The sequence below is a fragment of the Haliaeetus leucocephalus genome, unplaced genomic scaffold (genome assembly GCF_000737465.1).
Source record: "Haliaeetus leucocephalus isolate CR32 unplaced genomic scaffold, Haliaeetus_leucocephalus-4.0 Scaffold450, whole genome shotgun sequence".
NCBI classification, from domain to species: Eukaryota; Metazoa; Chordata; class Aves; order Accipitriformes; family Accipitridae; genus Haliaeetus; species Haliaeetus leucocephalus.
This window is the reverse complement of record NW_010972886.1, coordinates 17956961-17983040: the sequence shown is the minus strand read 5'-3', so window position 1 is coordinate 17983040 and position 26080 is coordinate 17956961. Positions and strand designations below refer to the sequence as shown.

Genomic DNA, 26080 nt, shown 5'->3' with positions numbered 1-26080 from the left:
TTTTGTGTGCTTTCTAAAAATAATTAAAAAAAAAAAATGGAGTGAGGAGGGCACTGCCATAATACATACATACATTTCTAAATTGGGTGTTAGGTAGCAGTAGGCTTCTTTAGCCAGATCTTTAAATCTGTGTAGATTTAAAAATAATTGTTTAATTATGTGCATAAACTACTTGGCAGATATTTTCTTCTGGTAGTCCTGTGAATTCTCTGAACAGAATTCTGTCAAATTGCCTTCCAGAAGGAGGACTAAAAGTGTAAGTGTTTCAACCAAAAAGGAGAATCAGCATTTATCACTTTTCTGCCAGCAGGAGACCTTCCTCAGTAGACCTATGTTAAAAGAATATATAAAGTATTTCTTAATTTCCCCATGTACTTTCACTGTCCATCTACCCCGCTAATTGTAAGTTCCTGACTGGTAGTTACAGTTCAGGTCTGAGGTTGTTCACATCATGAATCTAAGATACTGTAAGTACTACCATGGTTTCCATGGTGAAGAGAACAGTATAAAAGAGGTGAGAAAAAGTTGGAATCAGTGAAGGTTCCATGAAAAATATCTTGTGTTTTGATCAGTACATCCAAACCCCTGGGTAGGTGTTGATTGCTCAAGGGTGAATAAAACTTATTTTTGCTACAATAATAGCCCTTTCTGAAAATAAATATTTTTATGTTGGTAACTGGCAGGAGCATGTTCATTCTTTCCCACATTTGATTTTCGTTTTCCTTCATTACCATACATCTGATAATCGAGTATGTTGTCCTAGGTTAAATGCAGATATTCAGTATGCATCTGAGAAAAAATTTGGGGTTCTATCACATCTAGCAATAGAACCCCAAATTTTGAACCTACCTTTATCTACCATTTCAAAGACTCACATATGGAGAGTCTTCAAATAGATTTTGATGTAATATATTATAATCAAGTCTTCTGACTACTTGGTGTCTTGCAAGTTCCTGCAGTAGATTCTCACACAGTTTGGTTAACAAGACCTTAGGTATTTTTATTTCAGTGAAAGACAATATGAAAGTAGACTGGACTCAGAAACTTGTGGTGTAAGTCTCTAAATAGGTTTTAGGGTTTTTTTGATTATTTGGGGGGGGTTTTGGTTGGTTGTTTTTTTTTTATTAATACCATATTGCTTAGTACATTTGCTGGTAGGATATTGGTTGGGTTATGCATTATTCGCTAGGCAGAGGTCAGGTATTGCATTAGGCATAATGCATGTTGTTAACTCCCATAAAACCAAAGTTTAAAAACATTGCTCTAAAATAGAGGAACTGTAACTGTTAAGATGACCGTGAAGGGTGCATGTGTACCTACTGCATTTAAACCAGAAGATTTGATAGTGGCTTTCCTAAGAAGAAAGATGTACACTATGTTTTTATGATTATAAATGGCATGAAAAGGCATGGAGTACTTTGCCTCTGAATTATTTTGCTACGGAATGAAAACTGGACCCTTCTGTTTCTTTGTGAATAGTGATTTCTTCTCTCTGTTGTACAGTAGTTTATAGCCTTACTGCAATTTTTTTCTAATATAGCATTTTAGAGGAATCTCTGGTAATTACACTTGTTTTCTTTGCTGGCTCAGTCCTTTTGTATTATCATAGACATGTCCAGACTTTAAACAATTTGCCTATTGAAAATTTGAGCCAAAAAATAGTGGACATTTAGTTGAATGAAATTCAATTGAAGAGATTCTGTTTGCAAGTCGTCATCTTGAAGCAAATCTTCAAGGAAGAGATCTAGTCAATGTAATGCCTGAAACATATGTCCATTTGGACCACATGGTTCATCTGCTGATCTTTGTCTCTGAGGCAAAAAGGAAGGCTTCATTTATTGCATGTTCTTGAAGTGCAGGCTTTCCTATAACGGAGCAAAATGCTTAGGAGCTTCAGCTGGACTGTTAATTCCTTGTGATAAGAAGTTATTAGACAGGACAATGAGAAGAACAAGGGACAGGCAGTGTGGACACAACAGATATGGCTGTTTTTAAGAAGTCATGTTACTGAGCTACAAGATTGTTTCCTGTGAAAATAGTCTCATCTTCCCATGGTACAAGTTACTCAGGCCTATTCCTTTTACTAATATCTGTTGGACATATCCATTATATATTCCTATCCAACATATGTTGGCATCACATCCATTATATACCGTTGCAGTATGTTTGGCAATAGCTTAGTCTTTGCACTGGTACAGATCACAACACCCAGTTCTACCATCTCTGGTCTGCAGTCAAAGATCTCTCACCTAATAAGAAACTCTGATGGAAATCATGTAAATTTGGACATAATTAGCACATACACTGGAAGGGAAAAAACCTACAACCTCCACAATAACCATTGATCTTCTGGATGTCTTGCAGATGTATGCAGTCTACGTAAGTCTAGTGCAATGGACAAAGACCTTCTGCTCTCCAGATTTTCCTTTCCATTTTAATTTTTTATTTTTCTTTCTTGCATTATTGAGATGTAAAGGTATTAAAATTATTAGTTCTTTTAATTGGTGACTAATTAATCATTTTAATCAATAATTTTGATTAATTAATAATTTTAGTTATTTTAATTGGTGATTTAATATACTAAGCTATGTAAAAGGCAATTATTAAAAGTATATCCAATCCTGATTCTAAAGCTCCACAAAATCGACCATAATGAACAAAACTGTATTTGGAAATAGTGAGAGCTTTTATTTCCCATTCACTTTTATTATCAGATTAATAAATCAAAACACTAGAATGGTGTGCACCTGAAACAAGCACCTCAAATATTTCATTATAAGGATTGTACTTGAGACATTGGTAACCTGAAATTAATAACCTGACTTTTTAGGAAACATTAGCAATTTCAGTACTTTCTCCAGTGAGTAAGTGATAAGTGTGAGTATCTTGATGGTGCCTTTGCAATGTGGTTCAAACACAGGTCACATGTGGGAAAATCAAGTTGTACACATAATAATCTGTATGACAGTAAAGTGATTTTTTTTTAAGTTGATTTTCTGTTAACTGGATTACTATTGTTTTCCCTTAGCGTTTAGCTTCAGTGGGACTGGATGCCAAAAATACCGTGTGTATTTGGGACTGGAAGAGAGGAAAACTACTGGCAACAGCTACAGGCCATTCAGACAGGGTAATTGATGAAGGGTTTACTGAATTTTGTCTGGGAGTTGCAAAAGCGTTTAAAAATAATTTTTGTTTATATTAGGTTAATGAAAAGATAATTTTGTTCATTCTACCTAGCTTTTTAAAATACTGAACAAGGCATTTATTTATTCTCACTGTGCCAGACATAGCACAAAGCACTGTGTTAGTAAATGAGACACATGATGGATTCTTCAGCTGACTGTCTAGTAAGCCTAGGGAAGAAATACTTTGTGACTACACAGTGATGAGGATGATTTATAGCTCTTTATATGAGATGTGAAATGCTAGCTCAATGGACAATGTTCTTTCCGAATATGTCAAAAAGACAGTTTATCCTGAGGGAAAGTTTAATTATCTCCCTTTTTTTTTTGCTTAAGACAGTTACCTGTAGAAGAAACATAATTAGGATAAACAATCTTTTTATATCTATTAACTTCAGGTAAAGGATCGTAACCCCAATAATTATGAGAACTGAACAGGTTTGAGTTTAGAATATTATTCAGGATTAGGGAATATTTAAACAGGTTTAGCATATGCAAAATACCTCCCCAACATATATAAACATAAGCATGCATACAATGAAATAAATTATGGACACATACTGACAACTTTTCTCTTACCCATATTAAGATATTATAACATTTTAGAATGTTATAATATTGAGGTTTTATAATGTTTTATTACACGATGGAGTATTTATATATGCAAAACAGCAGACTAAACCCTTCCTTACAGTTTGTGTGTACATACAGTCCATCTGCATCTTATGTGTCATCTGAATAAATCCGTTGGTTCATTTTTACTTACAATGTTCACAACACAACAGAATCTTAGTCCTTACTCAAATTTCTCTTTCAGAACTGATTAATTTCCCAGTTATATCAGTGAAAGTTTTGCTACTGGCCTCAGTAGGTACAAGATGAGGTTCTGAATTAGCAGAAGACTCCAGGACAGGCAAGAAGTACCAAAACCTTAGTCCCAGTAGACTTTCACAACCAGAAAAAGGGAGGGAAGAGGGAAGTGCACCGAAGAGGGAGTGGGAAATAATGTATATCTCATTAGGCCACAGATTATGATGACTTAGTGTGCAGGAGTCATAAAGCATTTCTGAAGGTGAAATACCTTGTGTGTTCCAACAACATTTAAATAAAATAGTACTTGAACTACTATAAATCCTGATGTTTATAAATATTATAAATATTTTGTAGGAAGGCAGTGCTTCCTCACGTATAAAATGAATAATGGGTAAGCTTAAGATAATATGTTCCTGTAAGCTGATTGAAATTCTCTTGTGAATCATACTTAACAGCTGAAGAGCTAAAAGCATCAAAAAGTCCCATTGTCTTTCTCTACAGGCATGCATTTCCTGAAGTAACTAATGATTGTGGTAACCTTGTTGGCTTTCAGCTTGAACATTGAAAAACTGAATGCCAGAGGTTAAAAGTCTAAAAAAAAATGACATATTGTTGAAAATCTGGGCCAAAATACAAACTTTTTGTTTCCAAACTTTATACAATATTTTTCATTTGGCATAATCCCATAGACATAGAATACACTGTGAGTTTGTTCTGGTAAGCTATAGAGGATCTGATACTTCATTTTTTGACGCATACTGTTATAAATGTAACATTAATCAAAATGAAGCATTCAATTTTAACTCTGTAGATTAGCTTAGAAGAATTAGATTCACCCATTTTGTCTCTGGGGTCTTTTGGTAATCAGGTTAAATTAGATACTGTACCTTTTACCTAAAATAATGAATAAAGATAAATGTACCAATCTTTCATCCCTAAACTTGAGGAACATTAGCTTGCACCGTAATTCCCATTTTATTTGAGACAGTAAATATTGTTTATTCAGTAACACCTTGGAGCTGGAATAGATTGGTAGTGTGAAGGCAGGAATGAGGTGTGTTGACAGAACTATGTAAGGAAGCCTGCATATTTGCCTTAATCTTTGTTTACAAAGAGTTGCAAATTTATCTAAATAGCTTTCATGTTAGTAATTTGTTGCAACAGAAATGATGCCTAAAAATTGGTAAAAGCAAACTGAGCCTAGATGCAATTACTATATAATTCAAAATATCAGCTTACTGTATTTCTTCACAGATATTTGATATTTCCTGGGATCAATATCAACCAAATAGAATCGTCAGCTGTGGAGTAAAACACATAAAGGTAAATATAGCTTTTATTGTTTACTTGTTAAAGAGTGAATAAATGTAATGAAATAAATTTGTCCTCTTATATGATGAGGGCTTTAAATACAAGAGATCTTATATTTTTCTTTCTTTATTCTGTGAACATTTTAGCAAAACTTTGTTTGAAGCCAATTTAGACATTCAGCAGTGACTGACGTGGAGATCCACTTAACAAGCAAGGCGGGAAGATCATTTGGTGTAATTTTCATCATTATACACATGTAAATTTTGGGTTCTCTCCCCTCTCCATTCTACCTAAATTGTCTCAAAATTGTCTCAGCCTTTAGTGATTTCTCTCATCAAGCATCACAGAAGGTAACTGAGCAGTTATAGGAGGAACTAACTCAAAAGTATGCATTGAATGAACTGCTGTTTGGCCTATCATGCTACCAGCATTTGAACAGATGAAAACTAGCGTCTCACTATTTGCTCCCTCTAAGTCACCTTTGCTGGAGATGATTTAAATATGAACCTAGATATGTACCATAAGTTCAGGATAAAACATTCTTGTGCCTGTAAAAAGCTTAGAAAGAAATCCTTCTGTTTGCCAATATTCCCTGCAGGTTTCTATTTTTCTCCTGTCTCATCTAAAGCATTCCTAACAGATGGTAATTATTTCACATGACTGGGGTGGGAAGAGCTTTAACTAGAAGTTTAGGAAACCAGTTAATATCTCTAGTTCTGATTACTGAGAAGCTTGTGTCCTTAAAATTACCACTGCTTTCAAACTGTGGGTGATTTTGGCAGAAGTGATACCATCTGTTGTATTCCGCAAGCTGTTTTCCAACACCTGTCTTTGTTTGGCACCTGTATTCTGTTTAAAATGGCCATAATTACCCTGCATATGCATAATACCAGGCAAAGTAAATACATATAGATAGAGGCATGCCAAAAAACCTCCCAAAACTGTGGAGGGGAAATGATTAGATGTTCCCCTCCAGTGATGCTCAAACAGCAGTCTGTATTCTTGCTGTTCATTATAAGGCTGTGGGAATGTGATAATTACTTTAACTTGCAATGAAGGAAAAGAACAGCTCTAAAGTAATTGTATCACTTTGAGAATTGGGACTAGTACTTGGGAATAGTGCCATTTATTCCTTTAGCATTTCAGTTCTATTGGCTCATTTGGCTGAGCAGATATTAGAAGCTGCGGTAAAGCCTTAGGAGCTAAGGAATCTCACACTGAGCTTGGGATCCTCCCTCCACCCATTTCCTAACACTGCTATCTGCCCTCTTGCCCTTCTAACCAGAAGTGAGGAGGCTATAGGTTTTGCTCACAGAATGAAAGCCCTGGGGGAATTATTGCTGCTGCCTTCTCATAAATTGGCTTATGTCAAGAGGCAAGGGGAAAATATAATTGAATTAGAAAGAGAGAAGGATCTGAAATAAAAATCCCAGGATTTTCTGGAATTCAGCTTTATAGGAATTTTATAGGAGTAAATACAAAGAGAAAGACCCAAAAATTCAGCTTATAGCCACAAAAAGATGTAGGCATATAAAGTAGGAATGAGAGAGACATTATGTATCTATGTCAGACACTTCAATATTCCTGTCCAATCTCTGAAGGTATCTCTCTGGTGTGCAATGGACCGCAGATCATAGACGCCTCAACTAGTAAAGACGCAAGCTGGCGAGTCCATTCAGGACTCTGCTACACCATGTAGATTTACTGTTCTGTTTCTGCATGTGTCTAGAACACGCTAGTGCTGGCAGGCTGGGTATTTCAGCATGTCTCTTGCACGTCTAATTGAAATTCTCGTTACTCTGCCTTACCTGGAAGGTCTGATCCTTGAGGGGAAGCTGAGTGCACTAACTATCCTCTCAGCTTGATAAAATTATGTTGATTTAAAAAAAAAAAAAAAAAAAGGAAAAAAAAAGAAAAAAGCACTCTGAACCGATTTAAAGAGTATATTTATAGCCAGCCACTAAAGACATCCTTCTAAGGCAAACTTTGTATTCTCTTGACTCTTTTCTCTTCCCCAGTTTTACATTCTTTTTTGCAGAATGTTATCGTGTCTGTGTAGAAGTAAAGAAAGTCACCATTCCACACTTAGAGAACCTATTACTCTGATAGTCAGAGAGAGTTTTTTCACATACAAGCATTTGCAGTCTCCATCCAACAGATGGTTTCTCAGTAAATATAACTATTTTTGAGGGATGTATCTCTTTCAGTGCACTGGAAAAGGGCAGAAATGTATACTCCAGGCATGTAAGTTCTTTAAGACCAAGTATTTTATTACTTCAGAACTGTAGCTGTATTTTAAGTTTTGCAGACAAGAAAAATGGGATGTTCCTGGCCTTAAAAATTGTGCGATTACACTGACAGATATCATCCAGCAAACATGATAAAAGATAGCAAGACAATAAGAAGGGGTAATGTAGCAATAGCAAATCAGAATTGTGCCTTACTTTCTCAAACAGTTTGACCATTTTGGTTTGTTCTTAAACTTACTGCATTTGCCTGGGGGTTTCCTTGGTATGTGGACAGTTTTTGGAGTAATGGATATTCTGATAGGACTATAGGAGTGATTTAACTGTCTGTCCAGACACTGTTCTCTAAGGATGTATATCTGGGAAATCTGCACGCTAATATGAAATGACAGAAATTCTGCAGAAATTTTTCCTAATATGCCATTTACATTTCACAGTTTTGGACATTGTGTGGAAATGCACTGACAGCAAAGAGAGGAATATTTGGTAAAACAGGAGATCTCCAAACTATCCTTTGTTTAGCATGCGCAAAAGAAGATATCACGTACTCTGGTGCTTTAAATGGAGATATCTATGTTTGGAAAGGGCTAAACTTAGTCCGCACAATTCAAGGAGCACATAGTGTAAGTTGTGTTTTTAATATCAATTTCTGAAATGAACTGTTCATTGAGTTGAAAAACTCCTTGAGGGCTTATCTACAAAGATTTTCTTCTGCTTCAGGTCAGAAAACTGTCTAAGACTGTTCATCAATTAAGAACTTACATGTAATTTTATACTTTGTTTACATGTTGTCAACAGAAGCTAGCTGCTGAACTGATACTGGCAGAACTGCTGATATTCATAGCATTGCTTTAACCAAGCAGACTAAATCTAAAGTGAAGTTTCTAAATCTAAAGCTTCACAGACTGAGTAGCTTCAGTTATGATCAGTTTACTTAAAAACAGTTGATAACCAAATGATCATATTTTAAATAAAATTTTACCACTAAAATTCCCAACACTGAAGACTAACTTTTCTTGAAAGCTTCAATGTGGAGTAAACTTGTTTAATCTGTGACTTGTATTCCAACCATATTCCAAAGACAGTTTCCTCCAATTGGCTTCATAACACACCCCCTAATTTGGGGCACTTACAGTTAGAGAGAGAAAGGGGAACGTATAGGATTGTGTTAGATTTCTAACCACTCTAATAAATTTACATCTCTGTTGTTGCTGCAGTAAAGGCACAGTAGGATTTTCATGTCTTATTTCAAATGTATTTGAGAACTACTCCTGTTTTGAACATGATCGTGGCTAATGTCATTCTAGCATGGGCTTTTTGAACAAAAGGAAACAAAAGAAGTATTTTCCTTAGAGTGATATGAAAACTACCAGTTGTCACTGTAGTTTTCTTCTAGAACATTTCTAGAAAGAGCACTGCAAACCCAACATTTTTTTCTGACCAACCAAAATTAGTTATGTTGGCAGTGCAAGAGTTGTAGTAGCTCTTCAAATTAGATCTAAGTGTTCAGGAGAGTAATTGTTATTTATAGAATGAATCCCTAATTTATGAAAGCAGTCAGACTGAAGTCAGAGGGACATCTTACCTGGAGAACTACTGTGTAATTGCTAGGTTGTGGTTATGTGCAACTGCAATAACATGGAAATATATTTGGCAAACAATAAACCCTTGTAGTATATTTGAAGAATTTGTTTGCAGAATTTTATTTAGATTCATTAGAATGATTAAACACAATCTCTTTCTATAGAATGTGTTCTGTTTCATCCTTATAAATTATGGTGTTTGAAATGGCTAATATGCATTATCTCACCCAATTTCTAATCTATGTAATTAATTATTAGAAATATTAATTTATTAAGGCATTGAACAAGGCCACTTTGAAAACAGAGGTCTTCTCCTCATTGTATTAATTTCCGTGCAGTTCAACTTGTTTCTTAAGTGAGAGGTTTTCCTAATAAAATACTGAATCAGCAGGCATTCTATGAGCTAGTCCAATGTAGTACAGCACAATCATCAATAATGAGGCACTTTCAAAAATGAAGAAATTCAAACTGTAATAGAAACTTGCCTTTCAACGAAGAGAATGAATTGACACTCTTTCAGTTCCTGTCAGATTCCAAATGATGTCTGAACTGAATTCATGAAAGAATGTCTCAATCATCTCCGCACCTGTAAGAATATTTGTATTGCTTGTTTGCTTGTTTTTGTTTATTCTGGGTAACTATTTATTTTAAGTGTTCCATTATTTATTTAATAGTTTTTGCAATAATATTAACCAAATTTAAAGTTCTGCAAATAGGCTATATCACTGCTATTTGTACAAAACTTTCTACATAAATCACTAAAGTTGGAAGCACTTGAAATAAAAGTATCCCCCTCCCTTGTGTTTGCTGGTTTGCTTTCTGGATGGACAACATTTTACTGCCTAGTGGTTTCTAGCCTTTAACAAGAGTCTGTTCAAAAATATCTGCTTTGTGTGTTTAAATCAATTGTGAAGAACTTTAAAACTTGTTATACTATTGGTTAACAGGCTGGAATTTTTAGTATGTATGCTTGTGAGGAAGGTTTTGCCACTGGAGGGAGAGATGGTTGCATTCGGTTATGGGACACTGATTTCAAACCAATTACTAAAATTGATCTCAGGGAGACTGAACAAGGATACAAAGGTAATGAGCTATTACTTTAATGGTTTTTCACACATCTAGATAATGGATTATGACACAATTTAATTTGAAGTACAAATGTCTCTGCGTACTGCTGACTTTTTACTTAATGACCGTATTTACTTTGGAGATCTGTATTCCCTTTTTTCTCTGACAATGATGTAGTCTGAAGAGTTTTCTATGTTTCATAGTATAAACAGAGGGATGCTTATAGTTGCTGGTCCCCACCATGCAAATACAAGAAGATAAGTAAAAACTAATTAAACACAAAAATATAGGAGAATTAAGTTAGCCAATCTTTAACTTAATTAATCCAATTCACTTAATTGAGATTTCTGGAACCCAGTGTTCAAAGATGCTGAACATCTGAGCACTCCATTAGGTTCATTTGGAATGGTAGCACTTGGCATGTTTAATAGAGAGAATGTTATTCAATTTTTGACCACTGTATTTGTTGAATTTAATCATACTTCCTATAAGCTTAGTCATCACTTTATTTTATGATTACACTCTCAGAACACTTATATTCTCCATAGATCATAACGCACATTTTATCGAGATCTTAATCTTCTAGGAATTCTACACATCCATTTGGACTGAGAGCATAACAGTCTGTTTGCTGGTTGAAATAGGCTTTATACACTTTTGGCAGCCAACTTTGTAATGGTTAGTGTTAATTTCCCCTGCTGCTTAGCTTATGTTTTTAGACCTAGTTTTCATATTAAAATTATCGTTGGAATAGTTAAGAGGCCACTAAGAAGGATAAGATTTTCTTTCTCAATTATGGATATTTTGGCCTGTGATCTAGAAATAAGCTCATTCTGTTTATTTTTCATCTTACTTAAACCAGATGAGCTGTTGATTCTAATACTTGTAAAATGCATAGGTTTGCAATATCTAGACTCATCCAACAAGCAAACTGCCAACAGCCTTACATGAACACTGCTCCACCAGTTTGCCTTACTGTAGTGTAAACTCATGGAATTTAGCCCTCAAAACAGTTGTCAGACAGCCAACCAGTAGTCCCTTTGCTCTCTAGTTCTGGCTTTATATAGTTTTTTGCAGGCAGAATCGTAACATTTAACGTTGATTTCTAGAAAACAATAGCAGTACCTTATGACCATTTACAGCAGTTTTGTCCAATTTAGAAATACTTTCTAAAAATTGTGGAGAAATAAGCCTGCATGTGTGGGTTAGATCATTCTGGCTAATACCGGTCTTGCAGGCAGTCCGTTCCTAATAGAAGTCAGAATAACATATAAGAAGCACGACACAGAGAAAGCAGTGCTTGTGCACAAAACATGCATCTTCAACCTCCTTGGTTCTTTGTGAAGTGATTCTGGGAGGGAGCTTTATCCCACATATTTGTGAGACCAGATTAGAAGCAATTTTTTTGCTCTTACTGCTGCCTGGGATATGTCCGCACTCAATGCAAAACAGACTTTAGCTGACTTCAGTTACTTTTAATTGACTGTAGTTGTCTTCTGTGGAAAATTATTACTTCAAAATTATAATTTACATTACAGAGCTGTAAAGTACTCATAAAGGTGTCATCTTCTAACACACTGCCTGCAGAAAGCACCTACCTATCCTTCTGCAGGTTGCCTAAAAAGAGATTTTGATCTTGATGGAAGTTAGACCAAGGAAGGGTTTATTGAAGGTGAATTCCCATTAGACATGCTATGAAGTGGTTCTACTTCGATGCTACTATTTCTATCATCTCCAAAATGCTACAGGATACAGAATTTACAGAAGAGAGCAGCTGAGTAGAACTAGGCACTGTAACAGCAGCTATATGACTGAAAGACAATCAATAGAGGTTATTGCTACCTTCCTACTTGGCAGAAGTAGTAAAAAATTTCATTTGCAGAAAGTAAATTGAGTTGCCATTTAGACTTGGATGTAAATGATAACAAATCTTTTAAAATTGATAAATTAATGGATTTCTAAAAACTAAAACTAGAACACTGTCCAAATCTCGTCTTCAAAGCATTTAAATCCCTCAGGTTTGTGTTTGTCAAAATAAAAACATTGCCTGCTTTAATGGCAAGAAACTGACTTAAGCAAGTCCGCAAAATTTTATCAAAGCTTAGTCAAAGATGGTGTGGCTATAAGCATAACCATTGAGACTAAGTAAAAAGACATCATGGTGTATCTGTGAAAAGTGCGGTGAGACTGCTGGTCTGAGTACAACTATAAAATTTAGGACCTTGGGGATGAATGCAGGTCATAAAATCCAAGCATGCACTTATACCCTGTCACCATAATTTAAAAAATTTTTTATATTTTCCCTGTGTCAGGGTTTCTTCTCTCTCTGTGTTCTTTCAATGTGATACAACTCTTGCCTGCGATATTCCTGTTATGTTTCTGTCCTTTTCTGCTGTTTCTGTCTGATATGTCATCCACTGATGATCACTTCCACTTACTGCTTGCTACTAACAGATTGTGGAGATTTTGTTTCATTTTCAGTTGTGTCAGTGGCACTGATTAGTTTATGCATGTATGTAACTTCAAGCAATGGTGGTAGCCTTAACTGCTTACCTATGACCTTCTGTCCCTCCTTTCCAACTACCTTTTCCAAAGCAGTTTGCAAAGGCATCAGCTTTCAAACTTAAAATGTCTTTTTAGGGTGCCAGGAAGACTACCCCCCCGCCGCCCCATATATACTCATTCATCACTCATCCTGTACTGAAGAGTACTAAATAATTTTAAATGAGATGCATCACCAGTAACAACCTGATCGTAGGGTTGGCTTTTATATTTAAATATATATATATTAGTAAAAAAATCCTGTAATAGATAATCATTCTTTGTGTAGTATGTCACAGAAAACATCACTTTTCCCTCATCAAAAGATATACTTTGTATTCTAAAACTTAACAATACCCATTTTCCACTTAACATCTGAACTTCAGTCCTTGTGTGGCCTTTGGTGTGTATCAAGAAGATGTAAGTCATAACTTCAGTATAAATTTAGCTAAGTCACAAAATGACATTATCAGGATTAAAAGGTACTGGAAATGGACAAGATAATAAATGAAGATTAATTTGCCCTTCTCAAGAGATGACACAAAATGCCTACAACATATTTTATTTATGTGACCAGTGGCTAATTGCATTGTGTATTTTGTTCCAAAAGATGTTAAAATGATGACATGGTTGACCTTGACTACATGAGAAATGGATTTTTTATTCATTCACATCTCACAGCATCTAGACCCATTATCCAAACTTTTCGTATACTGGAACAGAAAATACAAATGCTGCAGGCAGTCGACCAGAGAATGCTATCAAACTGCTCAGCCTGCTAAGAGGGTATTTTTAAGCTTGTGGTTAGTAAAATTCCAGCTGCAAATTTAGGGTCAGATTTGTGGAATAAGATCAAGCTCTCTAAAAGTTACGGAAAACAAGATTCTTTTGGTTTGGGTGTTTGCTTTGGGGTTTTGTTGGGGGGGGGGAGTTTGTTGGGTTTTTTTGTAATAATCAGTTGGGACTAAAGTGGAGAAATGTGATAACATGGCACAAACCATTTAAATTCACCATTTTAAAAACCATTTATTCAACACTTTATTTAAATGTGCAAAAAAAGTAAAGTACTGAAAAAAAGGAATAAAACCAGCTTCAGTCACAGGAACCTTGCCTAATCTAAAATTTAGATCTTTAAATCATGTGAAATTGAATTGTTTTTTGAAGTAAATTCCCAAGGTGTATGCGAAGCATAAGAGCTTGATCCCTTGAGAAACTGGCAGCAGCAATGTTAGATACTCAGCATTTTTCCAGGATTGAGCCTTCTCTTTCTCTGCCAAATGGAGATAATTTAACAGAACTGTTTTGAGATTTTAATCAGCTGTGATGTATTATAAGAGTTCAGTGTCAAAGCATAACAGTTGTTATAAATTAACTCTTGAAGTCTTAATGATCTTCACTGTACTATCACTTTGTCTTGTCATTGCCATTAATCTAAGATTATTCTGTCCCCTGTCAGGTTTATCCATCCGAAGTGTCTGTTGGAAAGCGGACAGACTTTTAGCAGGGACACAGGACAGTGAAATATTTGAGGTGCTAGTAAGAGAGAGAGATAAACCCATGCTGATTATGCAGGGTCATTGTGAAGGGGAGCTCTGGGCCCTGGCGGTCCATCCAAAGAAGCCTTTAGCAGTCACAGGCAGTGACGATCGATCTGTACGGTAAGGCTAGATCTTATATATTTTTAATCTATTCATTCATGTACATGTTATTTTTAACCAATATCAATTTGACATATTTGTAATTTATTTATTTTCTGGCCTTATGTTAAGACTCCATTTAGACAACATTTTTTTCTCCATGTTTTTCTTAGTAGCTTTGCTTTTTCTCTTCAGCCCTCATGTTTGGGCTCCACACATCATGTAAAAGTAATCAGAATTTGTGTTCAAAATATGCTGGATTTATATACTCTGCTTTAAGTACTAATTCATTACTGTTCTGAACAGCAGGTGTAGATTTCTAAATGGAGAATGGTCACCTTGTACTTCTCTTATGTTAATAATATGCAGCAAAATAAAACCTAAATACCTTTGGCTAATGTTTTACACAGCAGGTGTCTGCTCAGCCTTGAGTGTTTAGAAAATCTGATCTAAAACCAATTCAAATGCCAGAAAATGAGATTAATGAAAATGCACTGGTGTACCCCAATGAAAAAGATCTTTCAGATGTTTAGTTGTGGCACTTGTGCCTCAAAGCTTTGTAGCAGAGATTTGAAATTTTGTACACATATTTGTGGAAATTGTCACAAAGTCAAGGATGTTCCTTTTCCTGTCCCTGTTAAAATTTGGCATATTGATAAGCATCTGAAAGAAACTAAGCATTTTTAATATGCTTTGTAAGACTTCAAAGTTCAGAGGTTAAGCTAAGATTCTTGCTGTAGTGGATGTACTCCCATACCCATACACAGCTGTTGTGTGTTACCTCAACTGGGCATGGACACTGCCCATTGTGACTAATTACTTACCTGGGATTAAAGAGATTGAGATTCTCCTGGCTGCCAAAGATACCCATGGGGACTGGAGAGATTTTTGGGAGACCTGGCTTTATTATGGCAGTCTCCTGAGTCTCCTTCTCAAATTGTGCTTCTGCCCTTGCCCCGAAGCCCTACCCTTTGCAGCACAGCGCATACAATGGCGTCCATGACAGCTTGGTTTCCCAAGCTTTGATTCCCCTCCTTAGTGGTTTCTCCTGACCCCATTATCCTGATTTCCAACTGCTTCATCAGGTTTTTCTCCAACCCTATGCCAGATGGATGATGACTGCTTTTCATCTTATATAGATAATTTGATTGCGTATTTTCAAATCAACCCCAGGCAGTTATCAAACAGTTTTTCAGTTTTTATGGACTACTAGTCAACTTATTTTAGAAACATATATGTGGATTCTACCATTTGGACATATTTCAACAGGAAAAATCATACAGCTTCCAATTTATGCTCCTTTGTATTCTACATTATGATTCACCCCTACCTTGAAGCTTGCTGGTCAGTTGAAATTTCTTTTTCCCTTTCCTTTCTATCTTTTTACTCGTACTGGTTTCCTATTCTTGCCATCCCTCATCTCTTTCTAACCACAATTAAAATCCAAAGCGTGAAACTAACAAAACCACCAGTTGTTCACTACAGTCATATTATCTCCCTGTTTCCTACACATTAGTATTACTTCTTTCAGTTTATAAAACACATGGATAGTCTCTTCTGCTTAGGTTTGTGTCGTGGTTTAACCCCAGCCAGCAACTAAGCACCACGCAGCCGCTCACTCACTCCCCCCCACCCAGTGGGATGGGGGAGAAAATCAGGAAAAGAAGTAAAACTCGTGGGTTGAGATAAGAACAGTTTAATAGAACAGAAAAGAAGAAACTAATAATGATAATGATAACACTAATAAAATGACAACAGTAGTAATAAAAGGATTGGAATATACAAATGATGCGCAGGGCAATTGCTCACCACCCGCTGACCAACACCCAGCTAGTCCCCGAGAGGCGATTCCCTGCCCCCACTTCCCAGTTCCTATACTAGTGGTATGGAATACACCGTTGGCCACTTTGGGTCAGGTGCCCTGGCTGTGTCCTGTGCCAACTTCTTGTGCCCCTCCAGCTTTCTCGCTGGCTGAGCATGAGAAGCTGAAAAATCCTTGACTTTAGTCGAAATGCTACTTAGCAATAACTGAAAACATCAGTGTTATCAACATTCTTCGCATACTGAACTCAAAACATGGCACTGTACCAGCTACTAGGAAGACAGTTAACTCTATCCCAGCTGAGACCAGGACAGTTTGTCTGCACAGTTTTATAGACAGGCACAAATTCACACTGCCTGCATTTTCGTAGGATGCAAGCCAGTTCTGAAACAAGAGCTGCAAAGCTGGGATTAGGGTTGTACTGCCCTCAAGCTAATAAATTATGCTAAGACTTTGGATTTATTATCTTGGACTCATCTCTTGGTTAGCATGGTAATTTAGCTCTGACTTGGAGCTGGATAATGTACTGCTGACTCAAAGTGTGCTTGAACAAACTTGTGCCCCTCTATGAAAGACTGTGCAAGCATGCTCTTTGTGCACATAAAGCCTTAATCAGTGGTGCTTTTATGATCATTATCATTGTTATAGTTATTATTATGTTACTGATGCCTTTGAACATTGCCGTTGTACAAAACGTGCATTTGTTAATATTACAAGTATTTTACTGCAGTACCTCACTCATCCATTTAGCTGTTTAGGCTCTAGAGAATGTGCGATTTGAATTCTAGTTCAGATGGTGCTATTTTTTTATATATTAATGCTTCATGTGAGGAATTCCAGTGAAATATATAAATATTTTCATCAAGATAAAAAAGTACACAAAAGGATTTTCTTACAAATTTTTTTTCAATAATAAAATTGCATTGACAGGAACATTTTTGTATTGCTGTTCATTGTATAATCTTTCTTAATAGTTCTTTATCACATAATTTTTAAAAGAGTAGCTGTATAATATAAATCTAAATTGTTTTACAAACAAAAGCATTTAGTGGGTCAGATTATATTCTCACGTCCAAGTGAGATGTCTAAATGAAAAGGACCACTGTAGAGATAAAGGGAATTACCGTAGGTTTTCCCTAGCGCAGATGTGAGAAGGCTCTAGCCAAATATAGGTTTCCTACGTTTTAAATTTCAAAAGCATATCAACTAGGAAAGCTGCCTGCTTCCTGCCTTTTACAACAGGAACAGGAAAAAAACATCATTCTCCTCTGAATTCTCAGACACATACAGAATTATATATTACATTTGTTAATGGACCTCACACCTGTCTTTTTGTAATGTTGTATTAGAATGTCTAGCTGCAGGACCACAAGCAGCTGCTGTTCTGGCAGAACATCTCCACTACACTCTGTCTTCTTGAATGACCTCTTTCTGTATCCCTGCGTTTATAAGGAGGTTGATTAGAACCTGGTGTTATATGAGTGCCATTGAATATTTATATCTCTGATTATTTGTGTGGAGCATTGCCAATTGAATGAAATAAAGCGGCAGTATAGCTTCTGTCATCAGCTAAGCCTTTTTCTGAAAATGAAGTGGTTGCTAGTAAGCCTCTTGGGAGGCTGTAAGCGGTATGTGCTTCAATAAATAAACTCACTTGTGAGGTATATGACAGAAAACACTGGAATATTGACTAATAAAATAATGTTTCATGAGCCTATTTGGGTTTTTTAAACTCGGTTATTTAAACAAATGCATAGGAAAGTTGCCAAAGAATGGTAGAAACATGTCTTTGCCTTATTAGAAAATACATGCACTTTTTATATGGAAATAGTTTATTTATCTGGCTTTTCAAAAAAACAATGTGCAGAAGTATTTTGCCAGAAAAAATATTCTTTCTATTTTCATAAACAAAGCTAGGCTTTTATTTTGTCAGTTGTGCATACAAATACCTGTATGTGTGCAAAATGCTTTTTTTTTCTGTTATAAAATTTACAAGCTCATATTTGGAATTACCCTTCCATTAATTCAAAGAAGTTTTTTGGGTTTTTTTTTAAAGAAAATTGAATTATTCTGCTTGCACTGCCATGTATTGCAATTACACTTCTAATGTATTGGTCAAAGTGATCCATGTGAAAGCAACATTTTGGAGGCAAATTTTATCCTCCTGTCCTTTGAAATCTTTCCAAATCCTCGCTGGTTCATTCTTTATTGCATTGGGCTCATAGCCTCTCCCTGGCAAGGCTGCTAAGAATCTTGCATCTTATCAACTTTTATTTTGTCTTTGAAAACAGTTTTAGCATCCTATATCCATTTTTTTTCACCAGGAAATGGTACTTGCCATTTTTTCACAGAGAAGCCTTTTCAAGTTCTTTGTCATCCTTGAATTCTCTCAGCCTAAGAGGAAATGAGCATCGTTCAGTGTTGTTGATTCTAGACTGATCTTAATATTATTAACCTGACAAGGCCCAAAGGGTTTCTTTCTCAATGCTGGCAGTCAAATTCTATAATCCTTTTACTAAATTTATCAAACTCTGTCTTTATTTTTTTCTCCTGTTACTCTGCTTTAAGGCTGTATCTAAATGTTACTACTGGGGTGGTCAGAAAAGTCCTTTTTTTCAGGCTATATTCAATGTTCTGTTTATGCTATTTGTTCTAGTGCCAACATGGTCCTTCAACATAACTTTTTCTCCTTTGACGTTTATCCTACTGATGTATTTTTGGAAGCAATACTATCCCTTCCCGGCCTTTGTTTCACTAAGGTATAAAAGTTAAACTCTTTTAGTCTTCTTTAATGTGATACAGTCTTCATTCTCTTAATCATCCTAATAATCTTTCACTGCATCTGTTCTTGTTTTTACTCCAATTTCTTGAGATAGCTTGTAAAGAACATGCCAGACGAGGTCACTACATGTTGTGTGCTATTGTTTTTGTGTACCTCCTGGAATAGCACCCAGGATGTATTTTAGGATCAAATTTCTTTTTTTCCTGTCTGCAACTGACTCATGGATGATAGTTGTTCCATAATTGAAAAATAGTGTGAGATCTTACTTCTTTTTGCTAGTTCCACTTGTGTTTCAAGCTTACAGCACAGCGCTAGACATTAAGTCTCTGAAAGTATGGGCTTTGGTTAAATTTCATTCCATGTCTATTTGTTTCATCATCAAGAAACCTCTGTTTCTTCCGATATGATAAATCTATCTCTGGGTTCACAGTGCCTCCCTGCTTGCTGTCCATAGCAAATCTCATTAGCATTCTCATCTTTTGTGCCAGTGTCTGGTGAAAATACTGAATGTTACTATTCCAAAGCTTGTACCTAGAAATCTCAGTAGTATCTTCCATCCTGCCTAATTGTTTCTTTCTGGAAAGCTTGCTATAAAACCTCATCCAGTATCACATTACAGTTCTTGTACAAATTGTCATTTTCTTGAGTTTAGCCAATAATCACATATGCTATTATTCAAATATTTTACTGAATATTTTATAAATCTTTTACAAATGCATTAGATTTACAACACTGTCCTCAAAATAAAGATAGCTGGGTATTGCTGACTTAATTTTTCTAGCCCAAGAGGTCTTTTATGCATTTTCTTCCATACTTTTAATTATTCTTTTCTTTAAAATTTTTTCTAAATGTTGCATGCTACTGAGATCTGATTAACCAGCTTGTTGTGATCTTGGAAACTTCCTCCATTCCTTCTTAAAAATATAGGCACATTACTTGCTTTTCTCCATCTTATGGTATAATTTACTGATTGATTCTTTTTATTTAAAATTATGTAAATGAGTGAATCAGCATCTAGTTTTGTCTACCAGTTCATTCAAGGTTATGACAAGAAAATTTTCCCCATGGTTACGATGCTTATGCTCTCTGAGTATTGCTTTCACTTTCAGTGAAAATTTCAGTCTGATATGCATTGACCCTCTCTGTTTACAGAAACTACTTTTTTTTAATTATTCATCTAGGGGGATTCTATTATATCAGATAAGTAAAGTCCAGAGATAACACCAAATGATTATGTAATGTAGCTTCACCCTTTTTTCTCTTCTGCTATCACAGGTATGTGTTCAGGTCTGAGGTGCCATCCCTGCTAGAACTGGGAACTGTAAAGACTCCTTTATTTTGAAAGTAATTTGAACCTGGAACTTAGAATCATAGAATCGTTTAGGTTGGAAAAGACCTTTAAGATCATCAAGTCCAACTATCAACCCACCACCACCATGCCCACTAAACCATGTCCTGAAGTGCCTTGTCTACACATTTTTTGAACACCTCCAGGGATGGTGACTCCACCACTTCCCTGGGCAGCCTGTTTCAATGCCTGACAACCCTTTCAGTAAAGAATTTTTTTCTAATATCCAATCTAAACCTCCCCTGGTGCAACTTGAGGCCATTTCCTCTCATCCTAACTTCACTTGAAGGTGTCCAAAAATGTCATTTGATATTATTTGCCAAGACATTCAGTGCCACTGTCAGAAAATTCTGTGTCCATACATTGATTCAGGCAGTCATTGTACACTCTATATCTCTTCTTCTAGACTGATAAGCAGTTTTGAGTTTTAAAAACTACATGTCTGTAAATCTGTAAGCTCATGTCAATGAAATTATCTTCATTCCATGTTTGGAAAGGAACTCAATACATTATAAAATCTTAATATAAGGTGTGCATGCAAATGGGCCTTTACCAATTGAGTTAGACCTTTTGTTTTTACGCTTGATGATATTGAAATATTGTGCAGTCAGGAAAAATCTGCTACTGCTTTCAATTTCCTTTGATGCAGATTATGGAGTCTTGCTGACCATGCCTTGATAGCTCGTTGTAATATGGAAGAAGCGGTGCGGAGTGTGTCTTTCAGTCCTGATGGATCACAGTTAGCACTTGGAATGAAGGATGGCTCCTTCATTGTTCTTCGAGTAAGGTGAGAAAATCTTACATTAGTTTCTCATGTTAGTAGGGTTTTTTCCAGGTAACTCAAGGTCATATTATAAAGTCTTTTATTCCTATAAAAAGAAAAAAAAAAAATCACTGGGTATTTTATCAGAAACGATGAGTAAAAATTGAGCATATACTTCCATAATATCACTTAGTGTTTTAAAAGGTCTTAGTTTGGCAATGAGGAGAAAACCTGTGGTTTATTTAATTCAAAATATTAGCTATTAGTAATAATGTTGATGAAATTTAAGATTTTCAAGTTTGGCTTTTTTCTTTATTTATTCTGAAACTCTACACATATTTTATGAAAAGAAATGTACATAACAGAGATAACATGGTTTTGAAAGGGATTTCCTAGATCATATGGTCCATTTCCTGTCATATACAAGAATGGATACCAAACAAAATAATTGGTGATTGAAAGCATTTGCAAGATATATGTGAATTCTACTTTTTGTATTAGATGACAAGTCTTTTTTTGCATGAATGCATCTTATGCAGTAGGCATTTTCTGTCTGGAATACTCTTATGGTAGGCACACAAAAGCAGGTAAAACATAAAATTGGCCATAGACTGAAATAGCCAAACAAAATAGCATGATTTCAAAACACATAAGCTATTTTAATTGATACTTGGAAGAGTTTACCCCTTCCTTATCATTACTCCATAGGTTTGGTAGGCATATATTTAAAATACTTTGAACTACTAGCTGGTAGGAGGGGAAAGCCTCTAATTGATGGAAGGTCTATGAAAACCCCTGTAATTGCTTTAATGACTTTAACAAAACTTAAGTGATCTGTTCATATTAATTCAAAATCCTTTTCAAAGACTAGTATTTCTAAGAAGTTAATCTTCTTTGTCTCACAGTATTCTTGTCTTTGCTAATTGCCCGATACCTCACATTATTCATGATTCAGCTGGCAGAGGCTGATAATGATAAACCCAGCATTATTCCTGAAAGAGTGGCAACACCCTTGTGTAAGGCCCTGAATACAATTGCTTCTCCACCTGTTCCTTTTCTGTGACAGATCTTCTGATAGGGTGACAAATCTGCAGCCCATGATCCAGGAAAACTGGACGATGACAATGTATTTTGCTGGCATTTTTTTGAATCATGCACTCAGTGACATGAATCATTGTTCTCCTTTTTCTTGGCCATGAAGTATCTGGATCTATGCAATAATCCAGAGAATTAGCTGCTTTTCTCACTAGCAGTATTTACCACTATGGAATCATTATGTCACCAGTTTTCAATGATAAGGCAGAGCTAAGAATTTTTTTTTCCCCAAAATCGTTTTTTGAAGGAAAAAATGGCTATGAATAAATAAGAATTTTCCCAAACAAAATTTCTACAGTTATTGACATTTGGAGTTTCACCATTTTAAGAGAAATCGCTAAAAAAAATTATTCTGTTAGGTTTTTTAAAGATTCAGATCATCTATAATAGTAACCTTTCCATTCATATCGCTATCTCCCAGAAACCTCTGTCTTCATTTATGGGTGATTCTCCTTTCAGGACTCTGCTTTTAACAGTACTATTTATCAGCATTTTTAAGATATATTGACAAAATGTATTACTCTCTAAATAAATGTGAGTCTTTTCATAAATTTGATGCTAGCAGTAATTAATTAAAGCAGAAATCAGGAAAAACATTTTAAAAATTTAAAATGAGAGTAACAGAAGCATGACATCTGCAGAAGACTCTTCCTCACAAAAGTTTCTTACAGCCCAAATGTATAATCTGGTATGGATTGTCTTTGTAAATACAAAATTAATGGCACTGAGACTTGCCTCATTGTTCACTCAACTTGGGGGAATTTTTTTTTTATTTTTAGTTTTAATTCCTTATAGCCAAAGAATTTGGAAATTGGGAAATTAGGGAAACCTACTTGCAAAAATGTTGTCTGCATTCACTAGCATTGCGGGTTTTGGTTCCTTGATTGGATAGGAAAGGGGGTTATACCAAATGTAATTTGGATAGGGAAGAATTGAACTTTTTTTTTTAAAACTAGACTGTATAGCTGTCTTGATTTTTTCCAAAGGCACATGCAAGGTATTGTCGCTGCTGTTTTTCCACTGGTGGTTGATGGCGGTGGTGGTGCTAACCCCCAAAGCTATAGCTAACAGGTCATGGCATGCGGGATTAATCATATCTAACTTTACCAGTCTAATTGTTAGCCTCTAATCTAAATTGTTTGCCTGTGTCCTTAAAAGAGTCAATGCGGAGAAATGGGTATCTCCCAAAGGCCATTTCCACATGGTCTTGTGAGAGACTGGGTAATCGGTCTTTAGGTGGAATTCTTTTTCCATTGTCTATGTTAAAAAAAATTAATTCTGGTCCTGTTTAGACTAGACTGCTAATTATTTTACAGTTAAAATTAGGTGAATAGAATGAAGAGTGTCATTGACAGGTAAAATTGTTTCTAACTTTTGCTTTAAAAGTATGTTTCTAACCAATGAAAGCAATAGAAACTTCCCCAAAAAAAGGATTTTTTTGTGAAATGTGCTTTTTGTTGTACAAATTATTCAGTGCATCTGTCTTCATGTTTGTCTTAGATATTTGCGGATTGCATGTTCACAAGATTACAGTTCACGTTTTCATTATTGGTTCTTGCAGAGACATGACAGAGGTAGTTCATATTAAAGACCGAAAAGAAGTAATCCATGAAATGAAATTTTCACCAGATGGCTCTTACCTTGCTGTGGGTTCTAATGATGGCCCAGTGGATATCTATGCGGTTGCTCAGCGATACAAAAAAATAGGAGAATGCAACAAATCTTCTAGTTTTATAACTCATATTGACTGGTCTGTGGATAGTAAATTCTTGCAAACCAATGATGGTGCAGGAGAGAGACTGTTCTACAAGATGCCATGTAAGTTGACAAGTGGCTCATGTTATGAACAAGTACACTTCCGTGTTGATTTGAAGAGAACAAAAGAAATATGATATAAATAGTACATCTGCAAGCAGAGTTTCTTGACTGGAACTTACATAAATAACTAACTTTTTTCCACTTCTGTATATTTTTAGCATGTTTATGTGCAGGTGTGTTAGAACTTGTAAGATGTGTGATGTTGTCAAATACCACAAATGTGAGATTATAGTAATTTAAAGTAAAATTGTGAATCTTTATAAGTTATTGAGGTTAAAAGATTAATCCCAAGAAGAATACACAGACAAATGTGATGAAAAGAAATGGAGTCTACTGAAAAATAAGTGATTAAACAGACTATTTGCTTGCATATTTTCAGCTGGGAAGCATCTAACTAGCAAAGATGAGATTAAAGGAATTCACTGGGCCTCATGGACCTGTGTGATAGGATCTGAAGTGAATGGAATTTGGCCAAAATATACAAACGTTACAGATGTCAACTCTGTGGATGGAAATTACAACAGCTCAGTGCTGGTGACTGGAGATGATTTTGGTCTGGTTAAATTATTCAGATTTCCATGCCTAAAGAAAGGTAAGATAGTATTTTGTATTTCTGAAGAATGCAATATTTACTTTGATACCATATTGGTATATTTTCTAATGGTGGCTTTTGATTCTTGTATATAATTCAAATTAGTGTGTGCACAATTCATATTAGTATTAATGGACATAAAGATGAGACTTTAACCCTCTATGTGTCTAGCAATTTCCTGCCAATGTATATGTACTTGTTTTTAGAACTGTTGAGAATGTATAGTTTAACATATGCTTATTCTGATATTACAATTTCAGAAACTAATTCAACAAGACTTTACATCACATCATAATTGTATCAACACCAGGTGCACTACTATAATTCATCCAAATTTATGCCAGTAACAATTTCAGAAACTTCAGTAGGGTTTCACCGTCTGTTAGCATGTGTCAATGTAGCTCTGTGTGAGCTATTTGCTTCATATCTGTAGTAGGCTTCTAACAAAGATGGTTTCCTCAGTATTTGCACTGTACCATGCATAAAGCCAACAAAACTAGATAAACAAGGAAGACAATTAACTCTATCCTAGCTGAAACCAGGACACTTTCCATGATCTTTAGTGTTTAATTGAATATCATATCAATATATTTTCTGATAGTAAATTTGTATTTATGTGTATAGTACAATACATGTATATAATTCACATTAGCAGTAACGGCCATAAAGGTGTAAATTAAACCCTGTGTGTATCTGATACTTCCTGCCAGGATTTAAGTGCTTTTTGAAAACTGTTGTGAACATACAGTTCATATTATTTTATGTCATTTATTTTTATTTTATAGTTACTATTAGTATCAGAATATCAAGAGGCATTTAAATATTTTTTGTTTTCATAAGAATGTTTAGACTGTGTTTCCATTAAAAGCCTAACTTTATTAGTTACAATGTTAATCTTTTTCTTCTTACATATAAACAGTTTTATTTCTGTTTTCTAGGAGCTAAATTTAGAAAATACATTGGCCATTCAGCTCATGTAACCAATGTCCGTTGGTCCCATGATTTTCAGTGGGTTTTAAGTACAGGAGGTGCTGATCACTCCGTTTTTCAGTGGCGATTTATTCCAGAAGGGATAACAAATGGCATCCTTGAAACACCTCCACAAGGTAAAAATTATATCTTCTTGATTATTTATTAAATAAAATCAACAGAGAATACAGCACAGTTGGAAAAGCTTTTACTGAATTAATAGAAAGCATTTTTATTATAATTCCCTGGAATTACATATACTCGGCATGTTTGGGACATTTTACTTTTCATAGACAACCATTTGTTTCAGGTACATTAAAAACTCTCCTGCAGATTGCTATATTGTATGTTTAGGAATACACAAGTAGTGTTTGTCAAAATGCCTGGAAAATGACATTTAGAGGGAGACCACTAGATTAAATTAAATTTTCAAAATTAGCCATCTAACTTGCATTCAGAAGGCTGACTACACATGTTGAATTGTTTAATTTTCTTTTCAGTGCAAATTCA

At 35.3% G+C, this 26080-nt stretch overlaps 1 protein-coding gene across 2 annotated transcripts in view; it reads left to right on the top strand.

The window, feature by feature from the left end:
• EML6 (echinoderm microtubule associated protein like 6) overlaps window positions 1–26080 on the top strand; it is a 125470-nt gene that overhangs the window by 47582 nt on the left and 51808 nt on the right. For both annotated transcript variants that reach the window (XM_010574871.1, XM_010574872.1), the window contains exons 3-11: window positions 3029–3127; window positions 5250–5318; window positions 7990–8175; window positions 10083–10218; window positions 14201–14402; window positions 20983–21120; window positions 23753–24009; window positions 24389–24601; window positions 25540–25707. In XM_010574871.1, the coding sequence (XP_010573173.1) occupies window positions 3029–3127; window positions 5250–5318; window positions 7990–8175; window positions 10083–10218; window positions 14201–14402; window positions 20983–21120; window positions 23753–24009; window positions 24389–24601; window positions 25540–25707 (1468 nt within the window). The remainder of the gene's footprint in view (window positions 1–3028; window positions 3128–5249; window positions 5319–7989; window positions 8176–10082; window positions 10219–14200; window positions 14403–20982; window positions 21121–23752; window positions 24010–24388; window positions 24602–25539; window positions 25708–26080) is intronic.